General features: G+C 38.1%; 1 protein-coding gene across 2 annotated transcripts in view; it reads left to right on the top strand.

Annotated features, from left to right (window-relative positions):
* Positions 1-14,152, top strand: part of SLC25A31 (solute carrier family 25 member 31) — a 47,722-nt gene that overhangs the window by 15,123 nt on the left and 18,447 nt on the right. For both annotated transcript variants that reach the window (XM_012473057.2, XM_064383904.1), the window contains exon 2: positions 299-426. In XM_012473057.2, coding sequence (XP_012328480.2) covers positions 299-426 — 128 coding nt within the window. The remainder of the gene's footprint in view (positions 1-298; positions 427-14,152) is intronic.

Here is a 14,152-nt window from a genome sequence, read left to right as displayed (position 1 = left end):
ACTGCTGAGCTCTGTTTTTCTACTAGTAAAGAGCCCTATATTCAACTGATAACACTTTCCTTAGTTTTTAGGTGTTCAAAGCTCTTTATTTGAAGTTTTTTTAAAAAATGGAATGGGGTACAATAGAGTCAACACTGTCTTTATTTTTCAATGGAGACACACATTTTAGAAAACTATTTTTTTCTCACAAGAAAGGATATGTTTTAGATAGTTCATATAGCTAAATTTGTTAAAACTATGGCAGTTGTTTAATAATAATACAATATAGGCTTATGTATTTATATGTCTCCTTCTATAGGTTTCTTCAGTTTTTGGCGTGGCAATTTGGCAAATGTTATTCGGTATTTTCCAACACAAGCTCTAAACTTTGCTTTTAAGGACAAATACAAGCAGCTATTCATGTATGGAGTTAATAAAGAAAAACAGGTAATTATGTATTTTTTTTTACTTTTTCCTTCCAATATAGAAATTTGCTATCCAATGTAAATTTCCTGTCCAATGTAAATATATTTCAGTATCTCTAAAATTTTCTTTAAAATGGTTAGATTGTCTTAACTGTGATGTTTTATTTGGGGAGGAGGTGCTCAAGTGGTGAGAAAAAATAAGTATGTATTGTTACAAAAGTCATAAAGGATCTTTTGTCTCAAGGCAATATTTCTTTGAATAAATATTATACTTAATGTAATTTCATCTTGTCACTGTTCTACACTGAGGAAACACAGCATTTTGTCTGCTTATTTTAAACACAGAAAGAAATCAACAAGTACTTAATACCTACTACTGAGGTAATTTATATAAAGAAGTAAATTATTTCTTTTTTGATAATAATGATTTATTTAGCTGAGATTAAAGTGTCTAGGAAGTCAAAATTGAGTGAAACTGGAAAATGATAAATTGAACCTAGAGAATTCTTTTTACTCCAAAGATACTGTTTGGTTATTGAAGTAATTACTCCCTTGGTTACAAAATCTCACTTTCAAAATTTCTTACTCATATAAACTACATGTAATTTATTCTGATTTATTTTGTGGTATCCAATACACTATACTACCTACATTACTCCCAAGATCTTCCCCTCACTCTTACAAAATCTCTCTTACCCCTCATCTTCTCTTTTTCTCCCTATCTCTCCTCATCTCCCACTCCTGCCCCGGCCAACCAAGCTGTCTTAGGAGGTTTTTAAAAGCAAGTGTTTGTGGAACATTTCTTTGTTGCTGCCTCCTTAAATTTCCTTTTATGCTCTGTATTCCCTTTCTTCATTATTATTTTTTTAATTATTATACTTTAAGTTCTGGGGTTCACATGCAGAACGTGCAGGTTTGTTACATAGGTATACACGTGCCATGGTGGTTTGCTGCGTCCATCACCCTGTCACTTATATCAGATATTTCTCCTATTGCTATCCTTTCCCTATCTCCCCACCCCCTGCTATCCCTCCCTTAGCCTCTGCCCCCCACACACACAGGCCCCAGTGTGTGATGTTCCCCTCCCTGTGTCCATATGTTCTCATTGTTCAACACCCACTTATGAGTGAGACCATGTGGTGTTTGGTTTTCTGTTCTTGTGTCAGTTTGCTGAGAATGATGGTTTCGAGCTTCATCCATGTCCCTACAAAGGACATGAACTCATCCTTTTTATGGCTGCATAGTATTCCATGGTGTATATGTGCCACATTTTCTTTATCCAGTCTATCACTGATGGACATTTGGGTTGGTTCCAAGTCTTTGTTATTGTGAACAGTGTTGCAATGAACATATGTATGCATGTGTCTTTATAATAGAATGATTTATAATCATTTTCTTAACAGTTGCTTATTGAATACTTTGCTCTGTCTTTTGACCAGTGTGGAGGGGCGGGGTAAGGGGGCACAGGTAGAAAGGTAACCAAGAAAATTCCCTAGACTTAGAATTGGAAGGTTTAGATTTGGATCTTGGTTCTCTGTTTATTTAGCTACATGAGATTTTTTTTTTTACTTTTATTTTAGATCTGGGGGTACATGTGAAGGTTTGCTATATAGGTAAACTCATGTTACAGGGTTTTCTTGTACAGATTATTTCATCACTCAAGTATTAAGCCTAGTACCCAATAGTTATTTTTCCTGCATCTCTTCCTCCTCCAACCCTCCACCCTCAAGTAGACCCGTGTCTTATTGTTCTTTGTGTTCATAGGTTCTCATCATTTAGCTCCCACTTTTAAGTGAGAACATGCAGTATTTGGTTTTCTGTTCCTGTGTTAATTTGCTAAGGGTAATAGTCTCCAGCTCTGCTCATATTCCCACAAAAGACATTATTTCATTCCTTTTTATGACTGTATATTATTGCATGTTGTATATGTACCACATTTTCTTCATCCAGTCTGCCATTAATGGGCACATAGGTTGATTCCATGTCTTTGCTACTGTGAATAGTGCTACAGTGATCACTTGCATGCATGTGTCTTTATAATAGAATGATTTATGTTACTCTGGGTATGTATCCAGTAATGATACTTCTGTTTTTAGCTCTTTGAGGAATTGCTATACTGCTTTCCACAATAATCCAACTAATTTACACTCCCAAGCACAGTATATAAATGTTCCCTTTTCTCCACAACCTCACCAGCATCTGTTATATTTTGACTTTTTAATAGTAGCCATCCTGACCATCAGATGGTATCACATTGTAGTTTTGATTTGCATTTTTCTAATGATCAGTAATATTGAGCTCTTTTCATATGGTTGTTGGCTACATGTAGGTCTTTTTTTGAAAAGTATCTGTTCACATCCCTTGCCCATTTTTTAATGGGGTCGTTTTTCTGTTGTAAATTTGTTTAAGTTCCTTATAGATGCTAGATATTAGACCTTTGTCAGTTTGCAAATATTTTCTCCCATTCTGTAGGCTGTCTGTCTACTTGTTACTGTCTGTTTACTGTTAGTCTGTAAACAAACTGTTGACAGTTTGTTTTGCTGTGCAGAAGCAGCTCTTAAGTTTAACTAGATCCTATTTGTCAATTTTGGCTTTTGTTGCAATTGCTTTTGGTTATCTTTTTTCATGAAATCTTTTCTCGTTCCTGTGTCGAGGATGATATTGCCTGGGTTGTCTTCCAGGGTTTTTATAGTTTTAGATTTTACATTTAAGTCCTTAATCCATCTTGAGTTGATTTTTATATATGGTGTAAGGAAGAGGTACAGCTTTAATATTCTGTATATGGTTAACCAGTTATCCCAGCACCATTTATTGAATAAAGAGTCCTTTTCTCATTGCTTGTTTTTGTCAACTTTGTCGAAGATTAGATGACTGTAGATGTGCAGTTTTATTTCTGGGCTCTCTATTCTGTGGCATTGGCCTATGTGCCCATTTTTGTCTTAGTACCGTATTGTTTTGGTTACTTTAGCCGCATACTATAGTTTGAAGTTAAGTAACATCAGATGCCTCCAGCTTTGTTCTTTTTGCTTAGGATTGCCTTGGCTATTCAGGTTCTTTTTTGGTTCCATATGAATTTTTAAACAGTTTTTTCTAGTTCTGTGAAGAATGTCATTGGTAGCTTAATAGGAATAGCACTGAACCTGTAAATTGCTTTAGGAAATACAGCCCTTTTTTTTTTTTTTTTTTTTTTTTTGAGACAGAATCTCGCTCTGTCACCCAGGGTGGAGGGCAGCAGCATTATCTTGGCTCACTGCAACCTCTGCCTCCTGGGTTCAAGCAGTTCTCCTGCCCCAGCCTTCCAAGTAGCTGGGACTACAGGTGCATGCCACCACCATACCCATCTAATTTTTTTGTATTTTAGTACAGATGGGGTTTTACCATGTTGTCCGGGCTGGTCTCGAACTCCTGACCTCACGATCCACCTGCCTCCACATCCCAAAGTGCTAGGATTATAGGTGTGAGACATGGTGTCTGGCCTAATGTGGCCATTCTAATGATATTGATTCTTCCTATCCATGAGCATGAGATATTCTTCCATTTGTTTGTGTCGTCTCTGATTTCTATGGGCAGTGTGTTGTAATTCTCATTATAGAGATCTTTCACCTCCCTGAATAGCTGTATTCCTAGGTATTTGATTCTTTTTGTGACTGTATGAGATTTTAAAAGTTGGTTTACTTCTCTGATCCCTAGTTTCCTCATCTAAAAATTGGGCATAAGAATACCTATCTCATAGTTTAATTGTGAGGTTTAGATGAGATTACATGTGAAGTGTGTAGCATAGTGCCTTGCTTTATGACAGGCATTCAGTAAAATGTTTCTGCTTCTTAAACTGACAGCTCTAATAATTGGAATTTCACTTGACTCAGATTATTTGTTCCACAGTGTCAGGGTCTCCAAAACTATCCTCAGGTTCATTGATTCACTAGAAGGATGTATAAAGCTTAGAAAATCTGTTATACTGTGGTTTATTAAAGGAAAGATATTCAAATTAAAATCAAAGGGAAGAGACCAAGAGAAACCAGGTGCAAGTTCATAATTGTCCTGTTCTAGTGAATAATATGGACAGAATACTAACTTCCCAAGATCCAAAGTAAGCTTACCCAATCCTTGGTGTCCAGGGTTTTTCTTTGGGATCAGTATCATAGACATGGAATGTGACCGACCTTAGCTACACAGTTTCTGGTCCCCTTCCAGAGATCAAACTCATTCAGCTTAGTACAAAACACCAGGCTTAAACAAACAAGTGTTTACCATAAATCACAATGTTAGCACAAACTCTCCCAACTGAATCACTCACCTTGGTCCCTCACAGATCTTGAAACAGTCCTATAAATTGGCTCCTGCCATTTTTATTTGTAGTCAGAGAGCATACCTGCTCATCCAGCAACCCACCAGGAGGCTCATCTGTCTGTGACCCCAGAGACAAACCTAAAGAGCTCGATCTCAAGAGGCCTAAAACAACCCTGTGACTTGGTTCCAGCCCCTGTCAGCCATGGACCAAGTCATTACTGCCTTCCCAGGACCCACCCAGTCATCTAACGGAAGTGGTTCCAGAGATGGGAGGAAAACACATCCATCGGTACATCTAGTAACAGGCCTACCATCAATGAAACATGATGCAGACCCTCATCCTAGCACCAACTCACAGACCATGGTTCTTGAGACAGTCAAATTCAGCCGGGATCTAGATAGGATATGTGCTTACTACAGTTTTTAGTAAGAGGCCCACCAATTGCATTCTTCACTGTGGACTCAGCAGCAGCCACATGACTTGGATCCAACCCCATTTAACTGCCATCTTAACAACAGTCCTATCAATCCAAAGACCTAAAAGGAGAGGATTTTAACTTGCTAAAACCAGTTTTCTAACACTGCAAGAAAAGTTTGGTCTTTCAGATATGCAGACACCAACACAAGACTACATGGATAACAAGGACTCAAGGCAACCAGGGCACCACCAGAAGAAACTAATAATGCTCCAATAACAGACTCCAAACAAATGTAGATATACAAATCACCTGTGAAATAATTCAAAATAATTACCTTGAAGAGTCTCAGTAAGGTGCAAGATAGACAACTGAATTAAAATAGGAAAACAAAACCATATTTGAACAAAATGGGAACTTTACTAAAGAGATTGAAACCTTTATTTTTTTTTTTTGAGACAGAGTTTCGCTCTTGTTACCCAGGCTGGAGTGCAATGGCGCTAGCTCAGCTCACCGCAACCTCCACCTCCTGGGTTCAGGCAATTCTCCTGCCTCAGCCTCCTGAGTAGCTGGGATTACAGGCACGCGCCACCATGCCTAGCTAATTTTTTGTATTTTTCCTTGTAGGAGGAGCGGTGTTCTGGTTTCGGGTGTTTTCATCCTTTTTGCACTGGTTTCTTCCCATCTTTGTGGATTTATCCACCTGTCGACTTTGTAGTTGCTGTCTTTCTGATTTTGGTAATTTTAAGTCTGTAGCAGCAGAACTCACAAACCCCCTTTTCTTCCCCCCAGGTGTTCTGTCCCAGGGAGTTAGGGCTTTATGATTTTCTGCTGTGCTGCTGCCGTTTTCCCTGCCCACAAGGTGGCAGCCTAGTCACACTCAGCCTGCAGAGGCTTTGCTGAGCTGCTGTGGGCTCCGCCCAGCTTCCATGTGAACTTCCCTGCAGTCCTGTTTATATGGGTGTAGTTAGAACTGCTTCCGCTATGTTGGCCCGCCCCTGTAGTGACGGAGTCTCTGTAGTGGCGGGTTGCCTTGGTTACAGTAGATTGCCCTGGGAACTGCAGGGTGTCTCCGTAATGGAGGACACCCCTCCTCCACAGAGCTGGACCGTCCCAGGTTCAGTTGTGTTTGCCGTGGTGATTTTTTTGCCCGGGAATCTCCTGGCTTGGCTCCCTGTTTCAGCTCCCCTTGCTGGCTAAGAGGGGACACCGTCTCGTCTGCTCTGCCCCAGGAGCCACTGCATCGGCTGAAGTCGCAGCTCTGAGATTCGTGGCACTTTTTTGCCCAGGAATCTCCTGGCCTGGCTCCCCGTTTCAGCTACCCTTGCTGGCTTAGAGGGGACTCAGTCTTGCTCACTCTGCACAGGGAGCCGCTGCGCCAGGGCGCAGGCCAAGCGGCCGCGCCGGTCGAACCAGCGGCGCTGGCGACCCATGGGGCTCCTCCGCCTGTTAATCTCCTGGTCTGTGGGCAGTAAAAATTCATCTGGAAATGCGGCGTCCACTCACCCTCTGTGCTTTCTCTTGGAGCTGCAATCCCGAGTTCCTCCTAACCGGCCATCTTAATTTTTTGTATTTTTAGTAGAGATGGGGTTTCACCATGTTGACCAGGATGGTCTCGATCTCTTGACCTCATGATCCACCCACCTTGGTCTCCCAAAGTGCTGGGATTACAGGTGTGAGCCACTGTGCCCAGCCCTGAAACCATTTTTTTAAAAATCCTGGCACTGAAGAATATAATGACAGAACTGAAAAGCTCAGTAGAGAGCTTTAACAGCAGATGCAATCATGCAGAAGAAAGAATCAGCAAACTCAAAGATAGGTCATTTAAAATTAACTAATTAGAGAAAAAAATATAAAGACTGAAGAAAGCATAAGGAACCTATGAGACACTGTCAATTGTACAAATATGTGGATTATAGCAGTACAAGATGAAGACGAAAAAGGGTAAGAAAGCTTATTTTTTAAAATATTGTCTGAAAATTTCCCAAACCTTTGTAAATGTTTGGACATCCAGATTCAAGAAGTTCGGAGGACTCCAAGCAAGATCAATTTTGAAAAGAGCCAGATGCAGTGGCTCATTTCTGTTATCCCAGATACTGAGGAGGCTGGGATAATTCCTGTTATCCCAGATACTTGACATGGGATGATCACTTGAAGCCAGGAGTTTGAGACAAGCCTGGACAATATAGCAAGACCCCATGTCTGAAAATAAAGAATATTATGAGATACATTTTAATCAACTTGCCAAAAGTCAAAAAACAAAGAATTTTAAAAGTAGCAGGAAGAATTCATCACGTGTAAGGTTATAAGTAGACTTCTTAAAGGAAACCTTGCAAGCCACAAGTATTGGCATGACATTTTCAGAGTGAAAGAAAAAAAAATGTCAGCCAAGAATATTATACCTGGCTAAATTGTCTGTCAGAAATGAAAGAGAGATAAAAATACATTTCAAGGCAAAAGCTAAAGGAGTTCATCACCACCAGACTGACTCTAAGAAATGATACTGGGAGTTCTTAAAGTTGAAAGGACAATAAGTAACAACATGAAAACATATGAAAGTATAAACCTCAGTGGTAAAGGTAAATATACAGGTACTCCCAACTTACAGTAGGGTTACATCATGATAAACTCATCGTAAGTGGAAAATATTGTAAGTCAAAAATGCATTTGATACCATAATAAACTGATTATATAGTCAAAAATTGTAAGTCAAACCATTAGAAGTCCAAATACTCCTTGAGTCATACTGAGATTATTTCCTTACAAACTCATGGTAAAGTTGAAAAATTGTAATTTGAACCAGTTGTATTGTCAAATGTGAAATAGCCTAATATTGTAAAGGTGATGTGTTAATCACTTTTAATTCTTAAAGTCAAAAGACAGATTATTAAAAACTATAGCTATAATATTTAACAGATATGCAGTATACATGGAAGTAAAATGTGATATCAGTAGCATAAAATAGAGGGAGAAGTAAAAATACAGAGTTTTTTTTGTATGCAGTTGAACTTAAATTGATATCAGCTTAAATTATAATCTATAATTATAAGGAATTTTATGTGAGCCTCATGATAACCATAAATTTAAAAACCTCTAGTAAATACAACAAAAAAAGAGAGAAAGGAACTGAAGCCTACCTTTTCAGAAATACAACAAATTATGAAGAAAGACACCAAGATTGGAGGAAAAGAAGAAATGAAGTACAAAACAGTAAATACTTAACAAAATGGCAATAATATGTCCTTATTTATCAATAATTTAAATTGTAAGTGAATGACGTTTAATTAAAAACACAGTGGTTAAAGGATTAAAAAGACTCAACAGTTTGCTGCCTGTAAGAGGCTTACTTTAGACTTAAGTATACACGTATAGAGAATGAATAGATTAAAAAAAGATACTGCAAGCAAATGAAAATTTAAAAATAGCAGAGGTAGCTATACTTACAATACAAAATAGACTTTAAGTCAAAAACTGTGAAAACAAGGAATGTCATTACATAATCATAAAGGGGTCAGTTCATCAAGAGGATATAACAAATGTAAATATACATGCACTCTACATTGGAGCACCTAAATCTATAAAACAAATATGAATAGATCTGAAGGCAGAGACAGACTGCAATGCAAATAGTAGGGGACTTCAGTACTGTGCTTTCAACAATGAGCAGATCATCCAGACAGAAAATAAGAAAACATTGAGCTTGAACTACACTTTAGATCAAATAGATCTAACAGGTATATTTACAACATTCTATCCAAAACATGCAGAACACACATTTTCACAAGCATATTCAAGTCTTAACAAATTTAAGAAGGTTGAAATCATGTCAGGTTCTTTTTTGACCATACTGTAGTGAAACTGGAAATCAAGAACAAGAGAAATATAGGGAAAATCACAAATATGTGGAAATTAAACAACATGATTCTGAACAGCCAGTGGATCAAAGAAGAAACCAAAAGGAAAAATTTTAAATATCTTGAGAGAAATTTAAATGGAAGCACAAATAGCAAAACTTATAGGGTATAGCAAAAGCAGTTCTAAGAGGAAGTTTATAGCAACAGAAGAAAGACCTCAAATAACCTAATGTTAAGCCTTGCAGAACTAGAAAAAGAAGAATAAACTAAGCCCACAATCAGTTGAAGGAAGAAAAAAATAAACATCACAACAGAAATAAAGGAAATAGAGACTAGAGATAAAGGATTTTTAAAAACTAAGAGTGGGTTTGTTGAACTGATAAATAAAATAGAAAACCCTTGGCCAGGAGTAAAATTAAAGAAGACTCTCATAAATCAGAAGTGAAAGAGGAGACATTACAGCTGAAATCCAAAAATGCAAAGGATCATAAGAATATTGAAAGATTTTTGTACCATGTAAATTATGAAAATGGATATGCCAAGTAATTGTGACCTTGAAGAAATGGATAAATTCATAGAAACACAACTTACCAAGACTGAATCATGAAGAACTAGAAAATCTGAACAGACCAACAATGAGTACAGAGATTAAATCCATAATCAAAAACTTCCAAACAAGGAAAAACCCAGGATCAGATGGCTTTATGGCAAATATTTAAGGATGATATTGCCTGGGTTGTCTTCCAGGGTTTTTATAGTTTTAGATTTTACATTTAAGTCCTTAATCCATCTTGAGTTGATTTTTATATATGGTGTAAGGAAGAGGTACAGCTTTAATATTCTGTATATGGTTAACCAGTTATCCCAGCACCATTTATTGAATAAAGAGTCCTTTTCTCATTGCTTGTTTTTGTCAACTTTGTCGAAGATTAGATGACTGTAGATGTGCAGTTTTATTTCTGGGCTCTCTATTCTGTGGCATTGGCCTATGTGCCCATTTTTGTCTTAGTACCGTATTGTTTTGGTTACTTTAGCCGCATACTATAGTTTGAAGTTAAGTAACATCAGATGCCTCCAGCTTTGTTCTTTTTGCTTAGGATTGCCTTGGCTATTCAGGTTCTTTTTTGGTTCCATATGAATTTTTAAACAGTTTTTTCTAGTTCTGTGAAGAATGTCATTGGTAGCTTAATAGGAATAGCACTGAACCTGTAAATTGCTTTAGGAAATACAGCCCACGTGTACCCTTTGTTTAGCTCCCACTTATAAGTGACAACATGCAGTATTTGATTTTCTGTTTCTGCATTAATTCACTTAGGATAATGGCCTCCAGCTGCATCCATGTTGCTGCAAAGGACAGTATTTCATTTCATTGTTATTTAAAGCTACATAGTTTTCTATGGTGTATATGTACCGAATTTTCTTTATCCAGTCATCATTGATGGGCACTTAGTTTGATTCTATGACTTTGTTACTGTGATTCATGCTAAGATAGACATACAGTTCAGAACTTGATATAACAATTTCTTTTTCTTTGGATAGATAGCCATTGGTAGGATTGCTGGACTGCATGATAGTTCTATTTAGCTCCATACTGTTTTCCATAGGGGTTGAACTAATTTACATTCCCACCAACAGTGTGTAAGCATTCCCTTTTTTGCACATCATCACCAACATCTATTATTTTATGACTTTTTAATAGCCATTCTGACTAGTGTGAGATGGTATCTCATTGTGCTTTTAATATGCATTTCTCTGATGATTAGTGTATTAGTCCTTTTCCACACTGTTGATAAAGACATACCCAAGACTGTGAAGAAAAAGAGATTTTATTGGACTTATACTTCCACATGGCTGGGGAGGCCTCAGAATCATAGCAGGAGGCAAAAGGTACTTCTTACATGGTGGTGGCAAGAGAAAGATAGGATGAAGCACAAGTGGAAACCCCTGATAAACCCATTGGATCTCATGAGACTTACTGTCATGAGAATAGCATGGAAAAGACTGACCCCCATGATTCAATTACCTCCCCCTGGGTCCCTCCCACAACATGTGGGAATTCTGGGAGATACAATTCAAATTGAGATTTCAGTGGGGACACAGCCATACCATATCAGTTAGTGATGTTGAGCATTTATTCATGTTTCTTGGCCATTTGTATGTCATCTTTTGAGAAACGTCTATTCATGTCCTTTGCCCACTTTTTTTTTTTTTTGAGATGGAGTCTTGCTCTGTTGCCCAGGCTGGAGTGCAGTGGAGTGCAGGTTGCTTACTGCAACCTCTGCCTTACAGGCTCAAACCATTCTCCTGGCTCAGCCTCCCAAGTAGCTGGGATTACAGGTGCCCGCCACCACCCCCAGCTAATTTTTTGTATTTTTAGTAGAGACAGGGTTTTACCTTGTTGGTCAGGCTGGTCCTGAACTCCTGACTTCGTAATCTGCCCACATCAGCCTCCCAAAGCACTGGGATTATAGGCGTGAGCCACCGCACTTGGCCTGCCCATTTTTTTAAACAGGGTTATTTGGTCTTTTTCTTGTCAATTTATTTAAGTTCCTTATGGATTTTGGATACTAGTCCTTTGTCAGATGCATAGTTTGCACATATTTTCTCCCATTCTGTATATTGTCTGTTTCCTCCATTGAATGTTGTGCAGAAGCTCTTTAGTTTAATTCCCATTTGTCAATTTTTGTTTCTGTTGCATTTGCTTTTGAGGAAGTCATCAATTCTTTGCCAAGGCCAATGTTTAAAATTTTTCTTACATTTTTGTCTAGGATTTTTTAGTTCAAGGTCTTATATTTACTTTTAGTCTTTAATCCATCTTGCATTAATGTTTGTATATGGTGAAGGATAGGGACCCAGTTTCATTCTTCTGCATATGGTAGCCATTTTTCCCCAGCACCATTTGTTAAAAAGAGTGTGCTTTTCTCATTGTTTATTATTGTCAGCTTTGTCAAAGATCAGTTGATTGTAGGTGTGTGGCCTTATTTCTGGGTTCTTTATTCTGTTCCATCGGTCTATGTATCTGTTTTTGTACCAGCACCATGCTGTTTTGGGTACTATAGCCTTGTAGTATAGTTTGAAGTCAGGTAATGTGATGCCTATGGATTTTTTCTTTTGCTTCGGATTCCTTTGGCAATTCAGTTTGTGTTTTTTGGTTTCATATGAATTTTAGAATACTTTTTCTAATTCTTTGAAAACTGTTGTTGGTAATTTGACAGGAATTGTGTTGAATCTGTAGATTGCTTTGGGCAGTATGGTCATTTTAATGATACTGATTCTTTCAGTACATGAGCATGGAATATTTCTCCATTAGTTCGTATCATGTATGATTTTTTCTGCCAATGTTTTGTAGATCCTTGTATGGGTCTTTAGCCTCTTTGATGAAATATACTCCTATGTATTTGTGTGTGTGTGTTTGTGTGTGTCTACTATAAATGGGATTGAGTTCTTGATTTGAGTCTCAACTTGAATGTGATTCGTGTGTAGAAATGCTACTGATTTTTGTACATTGATTTTTGTATCCGGAAACTTTACTGAAGTCATTCATCAGGTCTAGAGGTATAATTAGGGTTTTGGAGGCATATTTAGGGTTTTCTAGGTATATACTCATGTAAGTTGACTTTCTCTTTTCCTATTTGGATGCCTTTTATTTCTTTCTCTTGCCTGATTGCTCTGGCTATGACTTTCAGTACTATGTTGAATATAAGTGGTGAGAGTAGACATTCTTGTCTAGAAACAAACTTTTGGTAGGGCAAATATTGTATGATTCTACTTAAGTACTTAGTATAGACAAATTCATAGTGACAGAAAGTAGATTATAGATTAACAGGTGGTTAACCTCTGTTAAACTATTGAAAGGGGAGATGGAGAGATGGGGAGTTATTGTTTAATGAGTTATAGAGTTCTGTTTAGAATGATGAAAACATTCTGGAAATAGATAGTGATGAAGTTTACACAACATTGCGAACATACTTAATGCCATTGAATTGTACACTTAAAATAGTTAAAATGATAAATTTTTTTTTTTTTTGGTTTATCTTTTTGTTAACTGTTCTTTTTCTTTTATTGCATTTTAGGTTTTGGGGTACATGTGAAAAACATGCAAGGTTGTTGCATAGGTGCATACATGGCAGTGTGATTTGCTGCCTCCCTCCCTTTCACCTATATCTGGCATTTCTCCCCATGCTATCCCTGCCCAACTCCCCACCCCCCTGCTGTTCCCCCCCTCCCCCACAACAGACCCCCGTGTATAGTGCTCCCCTCCCTGTGTCCATGTGTTCTCCTTGTTCAACACCTGCCTATGAGTGAGAACATGTGGTGTTTGATTTTGTGTTCTTGTGTCAGATTGCTGAGAATGATGGTTTCCAGGTTCATCCATGTCCCTACAAAGGACGTGAACTCCTCGTTTTTAATGGCTGCATAATATTCCATGGTGTATATGTGCCACATTTTTCCTGTCCAGTCTATCATCGATGGGCATTTGGGTTGATTCCAGGTCTTTGCTATTGTAAACTGTGCTGCAATGAACATTCGTGTGCATGTGTCCTTATAGTAGAACAATTTATAATCCTTTGGATATATGCCCAGTAATGGGATTGCTGGGTCAAATGGAATTTCTATTTCTAGGTCCTTGAGGAATCGCCACACTGTTTTCCACAGTGGTTGAACTAATTTACACTCCCACCAACAGTGTAAAAGTGTTCCTATTTCTCCACATCCTCTCCAGCATCTGTTGTCTCCAGATTTTTTTTTTTTTTTTTTTGAGACGGAGTTTCGCTCTTGTTACCCAGGCTGGAGTGCAATGGCGCGATCTCGGCTCACTGCAACCTCCGCCTCCTAGGTTCAGGCAATTCTCCTGCCTCAGCCTCCTGAGTAGCTGGGATTACAGGCACGCGCCACCATGCCCAGCTAATTTTTTGTATTTTTAGTAGAGACGGGGTTTCACCATGTTGACCAGGATGGTCTCGATCTCTTGACCTCGTGATCCACCCGCCTCAGCCTCCCAAAGTGCTGGGATTACAGGTGTCTCCAGATTTTTTAATGATCGCCATTCTAACTGGCGTGAGATGGTATCTCAATGTAGTTTTGATTTGCATTTCTCTAATGACCAGTGATGATGAGCATTTTTTCATATGTTTGTTGGCCTCATGTATGTCTTCTTTTGTAAAGTATCTGTTCATATCCTTCGCCC

Source organism: Aotus nancymaae, unplaced genomic scaffold, assembly GCF_030222135.1.
Source record: "Aotus nancymaae isolate 86718 unplaced genomic scaffold, 86718_ANA_hifiasm-v0.15.2.pri h1tg000033l, whole genome shotgun sequence".
Classification (NCBI taxonomy): Eukaryota; Metazoa; Chordata; class Mammalia; order Primates; family Aotidae; genus Aotus; species Aotus nancymaae.
The sequence above is the reverse complement of the archived record's forward strand: the minus strand, read 5'-3'. Positions and strand labels throughout refer to the sequence as shown.